Source organism: Lacerta agilis, chromosome 3 (assembly GCF_009819535.1).
Source record: "Lacerta agilis isolate rLacAgi1 chromosome 3, rLacAgi1.pri, whole genome shotgun sequence".
Lineage (NCBI taxonomy): Eukaryota > Metazoa > Chordata > Lepidosauria > Squamata > Lacertidae > Lacerta > Lacerta agilis.
Window position 1 is genome coordinate 89497052 of NC_046314.1, and position 16717 is coordinate 89513768.

Sequence of the window (16717 nt, forward strand, 5' to 3'; positions counted from 1 at the left end):
GCTCATGACCTATTTTCATTCTGAAGTGGTACAATTCCAAGGGGACTGGACACCACTTGATTCTTCTGAATAAGACCCCCCCCCGTTATTAATAATAATAATAATAATAATAATAATAATAATAATAATAATAATAATAATAATTTATTTGTACCCCGCCCATCTGGCTGGGTCTCCCCAGCCACTCTGTTAACTATCTTGAATGCATTTAATGTCTCTATTCTCCCCACCCCACCTGCATTTGTTCTCACCTGTTTTTTTATCAAAATGTGTAAAATGTGTGCACATGACCCTCTCACATTCTTTGCAGTTCCTCATTGAAAACATGCCCATGTGAACAGACTGTTTCTGCTTTCCTTCTATCCTTCAGTCTTTCTGCCAATTGGCATTTCTTGACAGGTCCAGCAAATATGAGTCCTTGTCTGAATAGTAATAACAGTAATGTAGTTTATTCTGAGGTACAAACAAATGCCCTTAAAAAATACACTGCTTTTTTGAATTTTAAATGTGAATGTATAAAAAAAGAATGCTTCCATTTAAACTTTGCTGAGAATGTGTCCTCCTCAGTCATGGCATCTGAAATAGTACTCTTGGTTTCCAGGATCATTTCTCAAGCCTATTCCAAGAATTTGTAATGCATTATCTACATCCTAACCTTCCAGTACATAGGCCAATTTGGGGTGGGGGGAGAGATTGCATATCACTTCCAATCATTCAACAATTTCATACATCTGAGTTTCTTCAAAACCCTGGATAAAACTGTATCTGATCCTGGTGAATTATTGCTGTTGGATCTATTGATTTGCTCTGAAACCTTTTCCTGCAGGAACTTCTATTAGTGGTAGTGTTCAGCACAACTAACCAACTGAAAAGAATTGCCCTATGTAGGTGCTCACTGTTGTGTGAAGATGGAGGGATCATGTTCATTGGCACTGTGTCAGTCCTATAGACTGAGCACAACAGTCTTACAATGTAATATTTTGGCAATACTGTGTGTCTTCAGTGTTGCTTGTCCTTGGTTTGTTGCCCTTCAGTAGTCCAAAGCCCCCATCGATTCTCTGGCATCTTTCCTTCCTCTTCTTTTGTAACTGTATTTTATTGGTTTTCAGAGAGTTTACAAAAGCAAACACTATAAACAACTCTGGAGTTCTACAGATAAAGATAATACAATTAGTAAAAAACTTGTCTTGAACATATGCATTGTGGAATAGAAGAAGAAATGAGTACCTGTGACTGATTCTCTGTGTCCCAATTGTTTTATCAAGCTTCGCCAAAAGGCGATTTGAGCAAGCAGGGTGTGGAAATTAGGGTAAAACTCTATTGATACTTCTTTCTAACTTAATACCCATGCAGTTTATTCTTGTTTGTGCACATCATACTAAGTTACAGTTTAGTGTGCTGTACAAACAACACACCTGTGAAATTTGTCTGTGATAGAGGGGAGGAGTTGTTTTTTTCCTTTAGCGCCCCTGGCTCCAGAAATTACATTTGTTATTTCCTTGTTATGTTCCTAAATATGGACAGATGGGGAAAAGTTACTTCCTGTGGTTAGTGGTGAGAAGGGAGAGTACAGGCAGCAGGTTTAAGTTGGAAGATGGATCAATTGAGGTTTTAATAACCAGGAAGAATTGTCTATCAATAATGGTTTGGCAGAGGAACAGATATTCATGTGAACATGTAGATTTTCAGCACTGGAGGCTTTTTTAAAAAAAGGATAATTAGATGATCTGTCAGGAATGATTTGGATATAATTGGTATTGCTGAAGGTCAGGTTATTGCTGAAAATTGGTTTAGTTGGCTTTACTGTGTCAATTTTTATCTCGATCTGTGCATTAATACTGGTGCAAATATTTATGGAATTACACCTGTATTGTATTGTTGCTTGTTTCTTGTATATGCATACACAAATGCTCAGTATTACAGATAAGTGCAAAGTATTTTGTATGTAGAATAAAAACACTGGAGATAAGAAGAATTTTCAAAATCTGCCTAGTTTGTGTAGGATTCTTTCTTACTCTATAATAACATGTTTGCAAGGTTTGCGTTTTTTTTCTTTCGGAGACAGTTTTTTGCATTTTAGCTGGTAATAAATCTATAATAAATAGAATAATACTGAGTTACTGTCGCATGAATAAAATGAAATTTTATTATATATTTTTGAAGGCTGTCATATCTGTGCATATAAACACCCAATTTGGTTGCTTCCCCCGCCCAGGGGCGTAGGAAGGGAGGAGCGGAGGGGGCGGGCTGCCCTGGGTTCCACTCTGGGAGGGGTGACAAGATGGCCCCTGCCTCCCCCCAGCTGTAGAGCTGCCGAGGGTGCTCGCTCGCACATGTGCAGTCTGTATGGGATGCGCTGCCCCGGGTGCCGGAGTGGGTTCCTCCGCCACTGCCCCCACCCCACTCCATTATGGCATCCTGGTAAGCATATTACTGCTGAAATAATAGAAGTGTTTTGAAATATGCCATACTGTAGTAAGTTTGCAAACACCCCCCACCCCCCGTCTGTGGACATTGTAGGCTTGTATAGGCAGGGGGCAGAGGCTGCAAAGTGACTCATTCCTGTTGCATATCCTAACAGAAGTTTCCCCCCCTCCCCACCTCTCCATTGCTGAACGTTTATAATTTTTGAAGCCATGCACACAATACAGTGCTAAGAGAACAAAATATTGGCTTGTTATCTGCACCTCCTTTTCATGGCTTCTATTCCAGTTTGATAATAGGGTTGTCAAACTAAATCACTACTTTATTTCTACTGTCACCTGTGTGTTCTGTGTAGAAACCTCTTGGTACAGTTTCTAGTTAATCAAATCTCTAAGCGTCTTTTTTTTAAAAAAAAAAAAAGACCACCTGCGTTTTCTTCCCCAAAGTGTTGCAACATATATATATTTTGAAAAATGCATTTCCCCTCCTCCCTGAACTATCAAATTGTGCTAAAGGGTTAGGCAATAAGAGAGAAGAGCTGGTTACTCCCTGAGGCCTGCCTTTTAATATTGAACTTACATTTTATGTAAGGATAAGCATGCTTGCTTTTTGTCATGGAGGGAGAGCTGTATTACAGTTTTTGTATCTTGGACCATATTGATTGACTTAGCACCAGGTCCAGTGGAGAAATCCTCTTTGCTTTATTCCCACTAAAGGTTTTGTATGTACACTATTAGAAGCTATACTATCAGTCCTAGCTTCAAACTCAGCTAACACAGAGAAGATTTAAAAGTCAGTATTATGCCATTTATAGTTACTTTTGAATGATACTCAGATAATTTCATTTTCCAGACTGCTGCTGCTGTTACTACCTTATTTATTGCCTTATACTACGGGATCTGAAGGCAATTTATATCATAGAACAGAAAACATTAGAACTGGTTCAATAAAATGAAACCACAAACTAAAAGTGATCATACATAAATCCAAAGCAATTTTAAACCTCCAACTGTCACTACAGACATTTGTATAATTAGCATTAAAAAAAAACCAGCTGTTAAGAGAGCAATCAAACCATGGAGGGTACAAATTAACAGTAGGTGGTGGTTGCCTGAATTCACTCAGTTTGGGGGGTTATGATGTGGAGAGTGCCTGTCATAATCACCCACTTGAATGAAAAATTGTTCCCAAGCTTCCCTGCACCATTCCCATTTTACAGCTTTCTCTGTAGTTTTAGGTGTGTGGTCCGGTTTTTAATTGTATTAAATGTTGCAAATGCCAGCAGTAAATAAGGCACAAAATCTAGTCAGAAAGCTGAAGGGGAAATGTCTACTGTCCTTATATAACTTGTCTGTCAACATTAGCAATGGATCAATAGATCCCCTAATCAACTTTGATGCAATATCTTTCCTTTCTGTTGTCCTTTCCCCTTCATGCCCGTTCTTTGAGAGAAATAGTGAGCCCCATCTAGTCTATATTTAAACAGGGGTATGATTTTTTTCTCACGCAAATGTTGACAACATTGCTGTGAAATAATAATAGTTTAGTAGTTCCATCTTTCCTCTGATCTTTTGCTGCAGGATGTTTGCTTCTTTTTAGTAGATTGGATTAAGTTCCACTTTATTTGGTATTTCTGGATAAATTGCATTATTGTTGTTTCAATGCCTACAGAAGAATCTGCATTTCTTCAAACTCCCAAAGCATTAACATTTTGGACTACTTTGGTGCTTACAAAGTAGAGAAACATAGGTACCTAATTAAACAAAGTTATATGGCATGGAAAATTATTGTTACATGCCACCCCAGGGTGAGATTCCAGGGGGTCCAGGAGCTTCCTCAGAGTTATAAATGATGTCCTTTGGAAAGGGTAAAAGGTCTGTCATCCACAAATTCACAGCAGTATAAAAGTAGAGCAACGAGTCTCTCTGTCTCTCTCTCTCTGTCTCTCTCTGTGTGTAGGGGGTACTGACATCACATTTGGACTCGGTAGAGGGGTGGAGATTACTGAATCTGCCTTATTCATCTTGTTTATTTGGCTCACATATGGCCAGTACACACCCCTAGTAAATACTCATGCCTCTATACAGTTGGTTAGTACTTCGTCAGATAACAGAAAAGACCATGGCAGTAGTTTAGATTTTGCTACTGTTATTATGTTTGTGCTAGAGGCAACTAAATATGGCAATGCAGTCATATCAATTCTTTAATAAGGGATGTTGTGTTTCTTAGGACAGTCTTTAGAATGGTATCTCTCTCCCACTCAGAGCATCAGTCTCACATGCAAGGATGTTCCAACTTGCCTTGGCACACCTGAATGAGTATTCAGATGCAAATCTTGTACCCAGGTTTCTTGGAATATAAATTGAGATTTTAAATTTAGATTCCCATTTCATGGCTCTGGTAGCACTTTTTAATACAGAGATGTACAATTTCTTTTTTCTTTTTTAAATTGTTCTGCTTTATTTCTTAATGAATAACAGCTTGCATGAATAACATTCTGCACTGCTTAAAAGGATAGAAAAGACTGATTAGAACACATTGTGACTTTATATACAGTACTTATTTTTAAAAAATGAATCTTTTTTATTTCAGAGACAAATATATATTTAATTTTATTATGAAGCTCTGCTGCATAAAGCTTTTTGTCCAGAAAACCATTATTTTAGATTATGATCAAAATACATCATTTGATGTTTTACACCTCTAACATTTGTTATCCACTCCTGAGTATATTTGATTCAGTCTGACAGGTGTCAAGTACCACCATCAACAAAACTTAGTGTTTGATGTGGGACATTTTGCCGCACCCAGGCTGTGTAAACACCATATATTCAAAGCACATGAATCATGGGAACTGTAGTTTACCCACCACAGAGCTACAATTCCCAACACCCTTAACAAACTACAGTTCCCAAAAGTCTTTGGGGAAGTCATGTGCTTTAAATATATAGTTTGTACACAGCCCCAGTTCCATACATCATTTGAAATAACATGGTTCATGTTTTGAACCCATGTTTTCATATGTATTAATGGAAATATCACAGCAATTAATAATTCCATACATTTTGCTCCATAACCTTAACCTTTGTCCTTTTATCATTGCATTTTCTAAATCTGTAATATCCCATAATGGACCATGGTTTTTTAAAAATCAGTTATATGTAATGAATATTCTATGGCATCACAACAATTGAGAAAAATGCATTTGACAAGGTTTTGGTCATAGTGAGTGTGTTTGCACTATAATCTCGGAGGCAAAAGGAATGGAACTGTACACTTGATAAACCAGAATGAAGAATAAAATTCTGTATTAACTGCTGGATGCATCTGTCAGGAAGGCAGGATTCCCTCTGTTTGGGATAATAGGTTAGGCAGGATTTATTTTGAAAAGCAGCCTATAATTTCCAGAGTATTTTGAACAGCAGTTTTCCAGTGCATTGTAGTACAGCAGCTAATCTGGATTTGAGAGGAATGTCATGCCTTTTTATTCAGAGGCTCTAAAACATTTTTGAAGGGTGATAAACCTCACGAAAGGAAGCAAAGATTTAAGGAGCAAGGGCTCCTGTGCATTTCCTCCTCTAATAAAATAGATTATCTGTTTGATTCTAACCCCATGCAGGCGGATCTCTTGCCGAACTTGAATCGAACTTGAATTGCTTTTTCTGCTGCCATCTGCTTGTTTTGTACAGTGGGAAGATGCTTTTGGATCACAATGCCTGGTAAAATCAGAATGAAAACCAAAAGTGCCCCATTATCTCCTAGATACCTTCTCGAGAAGGCAAAAAATATATATCCCTTGTTAATGGGTAATAGATTAGGCAAGTACACTGCAGTCAGTGGGACAGTAATATCAGTGGTGGTTTTTTCATAAGAACAACAAGGGCACTTGCTCACCAGCAGTAATCAGTCTCCCGCTTCCCTCCAGAGCCTAAACCTACTCTCCCCATCTTACACGTTATGATTACTCTCTGCATGTCTTTCTGCTTTGGAGTCTCTGTTGCTTGACCTGGCACTGCCCCATTACTCTCCAGGGAAAGTGAGGGATGTATTTCAGGGGGGGAAATAGCGTTGTGATTCTTTCCTTGATGCTGGAAACACATAGCCATTCCGGATGACACAGTTATTTCCTGCAATTTGCATAAAGTGGCTTCTTCCAGACAGATTCCCACAACAGATCCACAGGAAGGTCTTCAGAAATATCTCCACCTATCTTATTTTGATTGTGGCCCAGGACTAATCACAAGAGGAGCCAGCTGGATCAGGACAGTGGCCTGTCTTAAGTCCACCATCCTGTTCTCACAGTGGCCAACCAGATGCCTGTGGGAAGCCCCATAAGCAGGACCCAAGCACTCTCTTCTCCTGCGGTTTCCAGCAACTGGTATTCAGAAGCACTGCTGCCTCTGACCGAATCAGAATTCATGCAGGATGCTTCAACCGATCACTGCTGCATTTTAGTTGTGAAACTGATAGCCAACACTCCACTTTGGAGAGGCAGGTGATGTTGAATCCATTGAAAGGGGGCGGGAGGAACCACGAAAAGATCATGTTGGTTTCAGTGTTGCACTGCAAGACAGCACCTTCCTTTCTTGCAATGCAGCACAAAAAAGTCCCCAGCACCACCTTTTAGCCAATTTCTGCTGCCTCCCAGCCCTTTGTCTTGCACTTCCTTCTCCCTCTCATCCCTTAAAAGGTGCTGGTTCTTTTCCTCCCCTTCCTCAACCTCTTTCTCGCCACCACTTAAACTACTCTGTCCAGTGTGTTCTGCCTACCCCTGGCGCCACCTGCTGTAAGCTGTCCCATCCTTCCTCCCACCAGCCCTAGTAGGCAGCAGCTTTCAATGTATAATAATAAACGCTGCTAATGAGCTCAGGGTTTTTGCAGGTTATGTAGCCAAAACGGGGCTACTGAGAAGCCCAAGGTTTGTAGAAGTTGAAAAATGCTTATGAATAAAGCCTAAGAGGGCAAAACAAAACAAAACAAAAAAACTCAGCCCAAAGGAGGATTCACTCCCCAAAGAAGCAGTGATGGCCACAAATTTAGATGGCTTAAAAGGCTCAGACCAACTCATGGAAGATACTAGCCATTGACAGCTATATTCTATCTCCACTGGGAATCATGGGAGGGCTTATCTCTGTGGCAACAGGATGCTGGTGTAGAAGGACCATTGGCCCGATCCAGTAGGCTCATCTTGCATTCTTGTGACTGAGCACAGTGTTACACAATGCAAAGTGTCAGGGTGAATCAGAAGACTCAAGTGAGGGTGGAAATAAATATAGCTGACGAGCTCTGGGCAGAAGCACTCTGCACAGCAGGCCCCACTTCATTTGGTTAGGCTAGAAGTTTTGTAATGCACAGAACTATCTCAAAGGCTCTTTCTTTTCTGAATTAATAGTCTGCAAAATATTGGTCTTAATGCTAATAATGTTGAATGAAGCAGTAATGTTTTTAGTGGCTTTGACAGATGATGGCTCAGTCTTCTAGCATTATTGATGTACAGCGTATTGGGAAGAGAATTGGGAATATTACAGGCCGTTTGATGTCCAGCACCTGCTTGGATTTAAAAAGGTTTAGTTATAGAATTGCTCACTTGCTTGACTTCTTTTGAAAAGGCCTGTGTGAGCCTGCAGGTTATCAATTAAAATATCAATATCTCAATTTGTGAGCTTAAATATAACAATGCGTCTCTTAGTGCACACACAGATTTTTGGAAAGCACGAGACTGAATTTGCCTGTATTAGCATAAAATTCATTACTGAGTGAATGGAAAGCCTTTATTCCCATGGGTATAACTACAATAAGAACGAAGTACAATTTGAATCAAGGATAACTTGGTTATTTTCAAACCTGCTCCATTATTCTTTCATCTGTGGCCCATGTCCTTACTTGAGGGGGGGGGGGAGAGCAGCAGGCAAGAGGTGGTTGTTGTTGTTCTTAAAAAAATAGAGAAATAGCATTTGCCTTACCTGTTTAAAATGTATATACAGTGGTACCTCAGGTTACATACACTTCAGGTTACATATGCTTCAGGTTACAGACTTCACTAACCCAGAAATAACGCTTCAGGTTAAGAATTTTGCTTCAGGATAAGAACAGAAATCGTGCTCTGGCGGCGCAGCGGCAGCGGGAGACCCCATTAGCTAAAGTGGTGCTTCAGGTTAAGAACAGTTTCAGGTTAAGAATGGACCTCCGGAATGAATTAAGTACTTAACCAGAGGTACCACTGTATTGTTATTTGTGTCGGTTTTCAATGCATTCTAGGTCCAAAATACACACATATCCTCTTTTCTCCAAAAGATAACAACACGCTAGCTAACATAATTGTTGCTTTTCGTTACCACAGATAGAAAGAGAGTATTGTTCTTTCCCCTGTAATGTGTGCCTTGACTCTCCTCTTGTAGTCTTCTGAAGACATTTGGCTTGATAGCTGATCTGTGCTAGTAGGACTTCAGTGGGAGTTGTTTGTGGGAGCTCATCCCTGCACACTGCTGTTCTATAATCAAATATCTGGAAATGGTAATTCCTAATAGACGCACGAGCCTGTGTGGCATTGTTCCTTTTACTTCCACTCTATTGTTTTTGGTTCCTTAATATTGTTGTTGTTTTTTTAAAGTTGTTTTTTTTTATAAAAAAAAAAGATTTTCCTGTGTTACAAAACAAACAAATAAGGAAAAGTATGTTTAATGTCTTCACTTTCAATTCATGGAGTCCTTTTCACAGTTTGGTTAATGCATTGGGCCTTTCTGAATGTCAGAAGAGGCAGCAGGTGGCATTGCTGCAGGCTTGAAATTTTGCTTCTTTAAAGTAGTTAATCTCTCTGGTGGAAAATCTTTTCATGTTGCTTGGCGTTGGATCACTGCTCTGTATTGACACATCTCTGACAGCCTGTTATCTATTCCAGACCCTTGCAAATCAACACCATTGCAAAGATCTTTAGATAGAGAAGCAGAGAAATGGCTAGGGACAGCAGGTAATAGAGTGTCCCTTAATCAGCTAAGATTATTCTTGTCAGAGAGGTTTGCTTGTTGAGAGAGCTTATCAGCAGTTTCTTTCCCTTGGTTCCTTCCCATTTAGAGCAGTTGTTTTAAGCCAAACAAGGAAAGCGTTTCAGACCTTCCTAATGAATCATCTTGCATTCCCTTAGGTTGAGTCCAGCTTGGAAAAGATGTAGAATATTGCTTTCTGTGTGAATTATGTGCTCTAGTTTCCAGATATTATAATTTATAAAGCTTTGCCTAGTGAAAATGCAAACAAAGCCATGTCTCCAGGGCATGCAGAATAGAAAGTGTTGCACATCACAATCAGGCTCTTCTGAAGGTTCGTTTAATGTCTTGTTGTGCTCTTTTGGGTAGGTGGGGTAGGGAATTACTTTTGGAATGCATTATTCATGTAAGTAGATGCATAGGGAGAAGTTACTGAATTGTGATTTCTGTGGGAAATCTACTGTTGTGAATGGATGCGTGCATTATTTATATCTATGCAGTAGGTCTTTACTGCATAATAGAGGCATGAAATCCAAACACAGCAGCCTGTAGAAGGAAGCAGTGAACAAATTTGCTCTTTCCTGGAAAGGAGCCGAGCCTCACCCTTTTTAGGTAACCCAAATCTATCTCCAGTGCACTAGACACCTGCTGCTGTTTAATAATAAATTAATATTTTGCAAGTTCAGCTATTGAAATGAAAATGCTAGTAGCAGGAATTCAGCATGCAGAGCTTGTGACATAAAGACTGCAAACATACACTTACTTGAGAGTAAGTCCTTTTGGAAATTTATCTGAAGGGGGTTGGACTGTTAACTATTTTGGCTTGAGGTAGCGGATTTGCTTTTTAGTCTCTAAAGATCCGTTACACAAATGATGCTTAAGACCAAAAAAAGGCTCTCTTGAGTCTGTGTAAATGGTTAATGCAGCATATAACATTGGTAACAGGTGATTCTTAAATTGTAAAAGGAAAGGTGTCAGGGCTGAATTCAGCCCATTACTTTTATCCTCTTGCCTGGAAGCCCTAATCTAAGAGACAGTGGTTGTGGTTACCTTTTATTTAGCAATGAGCAAATGGAGAGTTTCTGGAGTCTGTGTGGATACGGTATGGAGCTAAATTAACCAGTGCTTTCTAAACAGCTGTAAAACTGCTCCTAATGTTGCATGTACAACTATATTTAGTAAAAATACTATGAATTTAAATAATTGTATCTGTAAAATAGGAATGCCAGTTACCTGCCTTACTTGATGTGTTAGTGAATGTTTATGTAATACTCTGCACACCAAAATGCCAATTTAGACACCTGTTGCTTGCTTCTTTTCTTTGTAAAACAACCTTCATAAAATAAATGAAATGCTAGTGGATTGGAGCAATGTGTAAATGGTGATGCATTCATGGCTACATTTAATTGTGATAAAATATAAAACTGTTGATGTTTCTTTTCATAGAGCTCTGCACTGTGTACCTTTTTGGTTCTTAACATCTGTTGCAGGTGTATAGTAAAATTCATTGAAAGTTAGGTTTCCTCAACAAATAATAAATCAGTAAGATGTGATGCTGTGCACTTCACCGATTTCGTCAATTTCAGTGGGTTTTACATATGCCTACCTTGTGCTGGATTGCACTCAGCATTCATCCCCTCCTGGTGGTATTAGGAAGTGCTTCTGTATTCTGAACTTTTCTTTCTTTATGAGGTTCCAAGGAAGCATTTAATGTTTGGTGTATGTATATCTGCACCACAGACAAATAGCAAGTTCCAGTAGGGATAGAAACATTTATCGAAACCAATAGACTAATTGAACTACTATTCCCCTTCCTCCACCTGAAATAATTATTTGTGTACTTGTAGCTTTCTGTAGTCTTTAAGAGCTGGAGGTGATAAACCTCTGCTGCCTAAACTACGTTGGAGATGTCAAGGCTGTAGTCCTCTTCTATTAAAAAAAATGCCCTCATTTTATTTATTTATGAAAATATTTATAGACTGCCCACTCGTATAAATTTTCAAGCTTGTGGCAAACCATATACATAGGTGCAACAAAGCACAAGATACCACAAAACCATTTCAAAATAATCATTAAAATGACAGGGAGAATACAGGGAGAAATTGCTCTGTAGTCTGCTGGGTTGTGTCTTGTTAGTTTTATTGCCTTGGTATGAAAATTATAATTGCCATTGCACAAGGGCTCAGGCTTGTAGTTCGCTAATATATTGGTTTGTAAATGGCATAAATAAAGGGATGTGCACAAGCTTGTTTGTGTATTGAGATTGCATGTAAACAGATGTCAAGGAAATAAGCAACTATCTTACTTTTAAAAGACATCTGAAGGCAGCCCTGTTTAGGGAAGTTTTTTAATGTTTAATGCTGTACTATGTTTTTAATAGTCTTAATAGTCAGCTGGGAGCCGCCCAGAGTGGGCGGGGTATAAATAAATTATTATTAATATTATTATTATTATTCAACATTGCATTCAGGTTATATTTATTGATGTCGGTCGTGCAATGTTGTACCTCACTCATCCTCATGTATGTTTGGTCTTTTTGTGTCCAAGTTTGTCCACTACCTCCTATGGTGACTCATGGAGATTACATTTGCCACCCGCGGCCTTGCGAGCATTACAACCATGGGACTGTGGTTGAGTTCTATTGTGATCCTGGCTACACTCTCACCAATGATTACAAATATATCACCTGCCAGTATGGAGAATGGTTTCCGTCATATCAAGTATACTGTGTCAAAACAGGTAATAAACAACAACTTGAGAATCTGACCTGTACATGAAAGTTTAGACCGGGGTAGTCAACCTTTTTATACTTACCGCCTACTAATGCATCTTTCTTGATGGTAAAATTTCGTTACCGCCCACCAGTGCTCAGTGGAAGGAGGATTCAGCTTGTGCCCTAGAACCCCCCACCGCCCACCTAGAATCCTGAAATGCCCCCTAGTGGGTGGTAGGGACCAGGTTGACGACCCCTGGTTTAGACAGTAAACATTCAGGCAAATAGGAGTGGAAAGGTGGGGTCCCCTGTTTGACTGTGCAGAATCTTACCAATGTAACATTTATTTTGGCTTTGGTTGTTGTTATGTTGATGTCTATATATATGCAAATAATTTTTAAAGGGCATATTATATATATACACAGTACTCCAGGTGTGGTCTGACCAAGGAAGAATAGAGCAGAACTATTACTTCCCTTGATTGGCACACTATAATTCTGTTGATTAGCATTGCCCTTTTTTTTTTTGCTCTTGCATCACACTGTTGACTCATGTTAAGCTGGTGGTATACGAAGACCCCTAGATCCTTTTCGCATGTTCCACTGGCAATCCAAGTGTCTTCCATCTTATATGGGCTGGTTCTTCCTGCCTGAATGAGGAACCTGACATTTATCCCTATTGAAATTCATTTTGTTAGTTTGGGCCCAGTTCTCCAGTCTCTCAAGGTCATATCGAGTCCCGATTCTGTTTTCTGCGGCATAAGCTGCCTCTCCCAGTTTTGTGTCATCTGCATGATTGTAAAGTGTTTGCGCCCTGATCCTTTATGGCTCCAATGAAAAGTATTAAGCCATTATTACCTGACATGACACTTTTTCATTATCGTTTGTGCCACAGAACAAACTTGGCCAAATACACAAGAAACTCTACTGACAACATGGAAGATTGTGGCATTCACAGCCACCAGTGTTCTTCTAGTGCTTCTGTTAGTTATCCTTGCCAGAATGTTCCAGACCAAATTTAAGGCACGTTTTCTTCCAAGGTTAGTAACGTTTTTCTGTTATGTTCTCCTCCTTCCCCTTCTCCCAGTAGCTGGCAGTGTGGTACTGTATTTAATCCTTACTTGATTTTTCTGCACTATATTCTTTTTTAATAAATATTGCGAGCCACTCTCTTATATGTATCATCAAAGAGGTTTAAACAAAAGCCCTGAATGAACAAGCAAATCAATAATGTACTTTCAACCCTCTTATCTTAAACTAGGGTGGCTGCCAGCGGTGGCTCCCTGTTTGTGGAATGCTCTCCCCAGGGAAATTCTCCTGGCGCCGCCATCATGTATCTGTAGGCAAAAACCTTCATCTATAACCAGGCCTTTGGCCTTTAACTACCTGTGACCTTTTAGAAGTGGGTGGGATGTTTTTAAAGTATTTTTCTTTCCTCTTGGTTTTAATGTACCTGGTATTCATGTGGGATTTATTGTCTATTTGTTTATTTGTAGGTCACTTTGGGTTGCCCTGGGCAAAATAAAGCAACTGACAAATTTAATAAAAGTAAATAAAGTTACTATTCGCACTTGATGTGTCCATCGCCTTAATGCACAATACAGATGCAGTATACCATGAAAGTTAGCTGAGATTTTCTCACTGCCAACCTTGGATTTCCCAGCCTAACTTGTGATTCTGGGAATCTTAATGTAGGCTGATGTTCACAGTGCAGAATGAGGAATAAGGGAGTTCCTTATCTGTGCCACCCAGCTGCTTGCTTTCCTTCACCCACCTCTTCCCCGGTTTGCTGGAGCTATTTAGCTTATTGTGACAAATTGCACATGGCTATCGGTCTGAACAGATACCTGGGCATATTTGAAGTAAATATTAATGATGCATTGCCTCAATTTCAGGTTATTAAAAACTTTCTAAGTGGTGAACCTCATATGTTGCTGGAAGATGATATTCTGCCATTCACTCTCTCTCTCTCACACACACACACACTCTTTCTCTCCTTCCAATATAGAGGAGCTCAGGAGAATTGCAGCAGTGGCCCCGACTTTGTGGTGGTGGACGGTGTTCCTGTGATGCTACCTTCCTACGATGAAGCTGTGAGCAGTGGATTGAATGCCTTGGCACCTGGATGTGTGTCCCCTGCTGGCCAGGGGTATGTTTTACAGGCCGATGATCAGAACCCTCCAGCTTATCCAGGGCCAGATGACTTGGGCAGGTTGCCAGCGGAATTTGATACCTGTGACAGCATTTCAGGCTCTTCAGAACTTCTTCAAAGTTTGTACACATCTTCTGTGTGTCAAGTGGGAGCACATCCTATCTCAGAGAGAACTGATGCTATCAACAGCACCACCGGGGAAGTAGCATCAACCAGCCCAAGCATTGACATTGCAGATGGTAATTTTGATTTTTGAACATTATGTGAGCTCGCTTTAGTGTCAGAATTTTTCCCCCCATATGAAGAAGCCATGAGATTGTGCTTTGGGTCTTTCTTTCTGTTCCAGCCTATGTCTGTTTTGCTCCTGACTTTTTTAAAAAACAACAGCAGCAGCAGCAAATTCTTTACAACTCAAACTTTCACCACCACCTTGCATCAGATTCTACCAAGGATTTGTGCCTAAAAAGTCCTTTATGGCAGGAGAGGGTTAACGTATTCCCCAATGCAAACTACTGAACATTTGCTGGAGGTCAGCTTAGCTGGTTTTCTTGGGTACACGGCACATCTTTAAAAACATGTGGAGTTATAGTCTGGGCCTGGAGTATGAGAGTAGCCAAAAATGCCCTGTTTCATCAGCCTATGCGCTAGTTCTTTTTTCCCTTGGTTTTTTTTTTTTTTTTTTTAGTAATGAGCGCACACACCACATTACAGTAAAATTCAACATAGTCTTTTGTTACTCTGTCAGAAAGGCCAATCCAATTACCTTGTTGTAATATTGATTTTTCTCAACATCCAGCTGTGTATTTCAATGAGTTATGTATAGTTTACTGTGGTCTGTGTAATGCTCAAAGTCAGAGTCAGTGGCAAACTGGTGTTAGCGATCCATTAGGAGTGAGGGCAGATTTTCATGGTCACTTATTCTAATGAAGACATATGCTAAGTCATCTTTTATGCTGAGAGCAAATAATAAAAGTAATAATAATAATAATAATAATTTCATTATTTATAACCCACCCATCTGGCTGGGTTTCCCCAGCCACTAAGATTACTCTTAGGATCCAACATTATTGAATAGGTTCCACAGCCAGTGTGATTTTTGGCCATCTTTAAAATTTGGCTTGCTGAAGGTTTCACAGTCTCTTATTCCTCTGCACATTGAACTGCTTCATGCAACATACTAATTAAATGACTCCAAATTAGTCATGAATGTGTGCCAGGCTTCAAGCACACAAGCTGAAATGGGGGTGGGGGGCATGAATCTTCATTTAATTCTCATTCTGAAAACTAGCCTGGTCTAAGATAGAATAATCAGAGGACTACTTCACTGACTGCACAGCCACCTGCAAAGTGCTTTGAACAATTAGTCTGATTTGTATGCAGTCACTTAGTGTACTTTGTGATTGCACCAGGTCGCTATGTAGTAAAGTAAAAGAAAAAATGGGTTGTCTGACTCCATGCATAATCAAGTGCCTTAACCCCTTAGCAACAGTGGCCCTGTTAATGGCATGTTATAGCAAAATAACATTTCAGGTCCTCCCTTCGCAGAGTTCACTATTAAAACCCAATTAACTCTTTCTTTTATTTTCTAGAAATACCATTGATGGATGAAGACCCTTAACCTGCACAAATCTTGATCATTACCTGCTCACACCTCTTGAGGGGGGGAGGAGGGCGTAAAAGAATCATGCACATATGTATACAAACATACCTATATATCTATATAAATCTCTATATAAAGACTGACTAAATGTCGGGGGAGGGCATTTTCGGTTTTTATAAATCTTCCACATTATGATGTCACCAGATTTTTTTGTGTGTGCACATATCTTAATCAACTTTGGGGGTTGAGAGCATCAGCTATTCAACGGCAGCTTTACAAAATGAATCCTGAGGATTTGATGAGACTAGTCACTGCAAAAGAACTATAGATTTATGGAATTGTGATGAGTGTATCTGCATCGCAGGAAGTCTTAACTGCTCTTTAGAAACACCAGTGTGAGTGGTTTGTGGCACAGGTACAAACTGCCTAAAGAAAGCATGTCAGAGGATGTGAATTTTGCTTTATTGAAGCTGCTAAATATTTATGATGGACCACAATTTACAAAGGAATCCTAATTTATGGGTTGCGGGGAAATAAACAGTGTTGAAATTAAAATTGGGAAAACGTCATTCCTGAATGGTCTGTTTTAACCAAGCTTATAGAGAGAAACTCTTGTGGTTATGTCATTTAAAGAGGCGGCTGCTGCACCTGAGTTCAAGAAAGAATTTATTCTGGGTAAACGTATAATAAAAGGAAAGAAGAGGCTTGAGTCATGGTCTAAAGGTGTTTTTTTTAAAAAGAAAAAGAAAGATCTAAAATAGACGTATTTATGAAACATTATCACAATTGCATTGCATTTGACCTGTTTTTTCTTCTTCTCATGAATGTTCCAAGTTATAAGCTAAAGTA

The 16717-nt window shown here is 39.5% G+C and overlaps 1 protein-coding gene across 5 annotated transcripts in view; it reads left to right on the forward strand.

The window, feature by feature from the left end:
• The window catches only part of SUSD4 (sushi domain containing 4), a 73242-nt gene extending 56805 nt beyond the window's left edge, over window positions 1-16437 (forward strand). For all 5 annotated transcript variants that reach the window (XM_033144699.1, XM_033144702.1, XM_033144704.1 and 2 more), the window contains 4 exons: window positions 11952-12143; window positions 13012-13156; window positions 14125-14507; window positions 15858-16437. In XM_033144699.1, coding sequence (XP_033000590.1) covers window positions 11952-12143; window positions 13012-13156; window positions 14125-14507; window positions 15858-15886 — 749 coding nt within the window. In that variant the 3' untranslated portion in view covers window positions 15887-16437. The remainder of the gene's footprint in view (window positions 1-11951; window positions 12144-13011; window positions 13157-14124; window positions 14508-15857) is intronic.
• The last annotated feature ends 280 nt before the right edge of the window (window positions 16438-16717 follow it).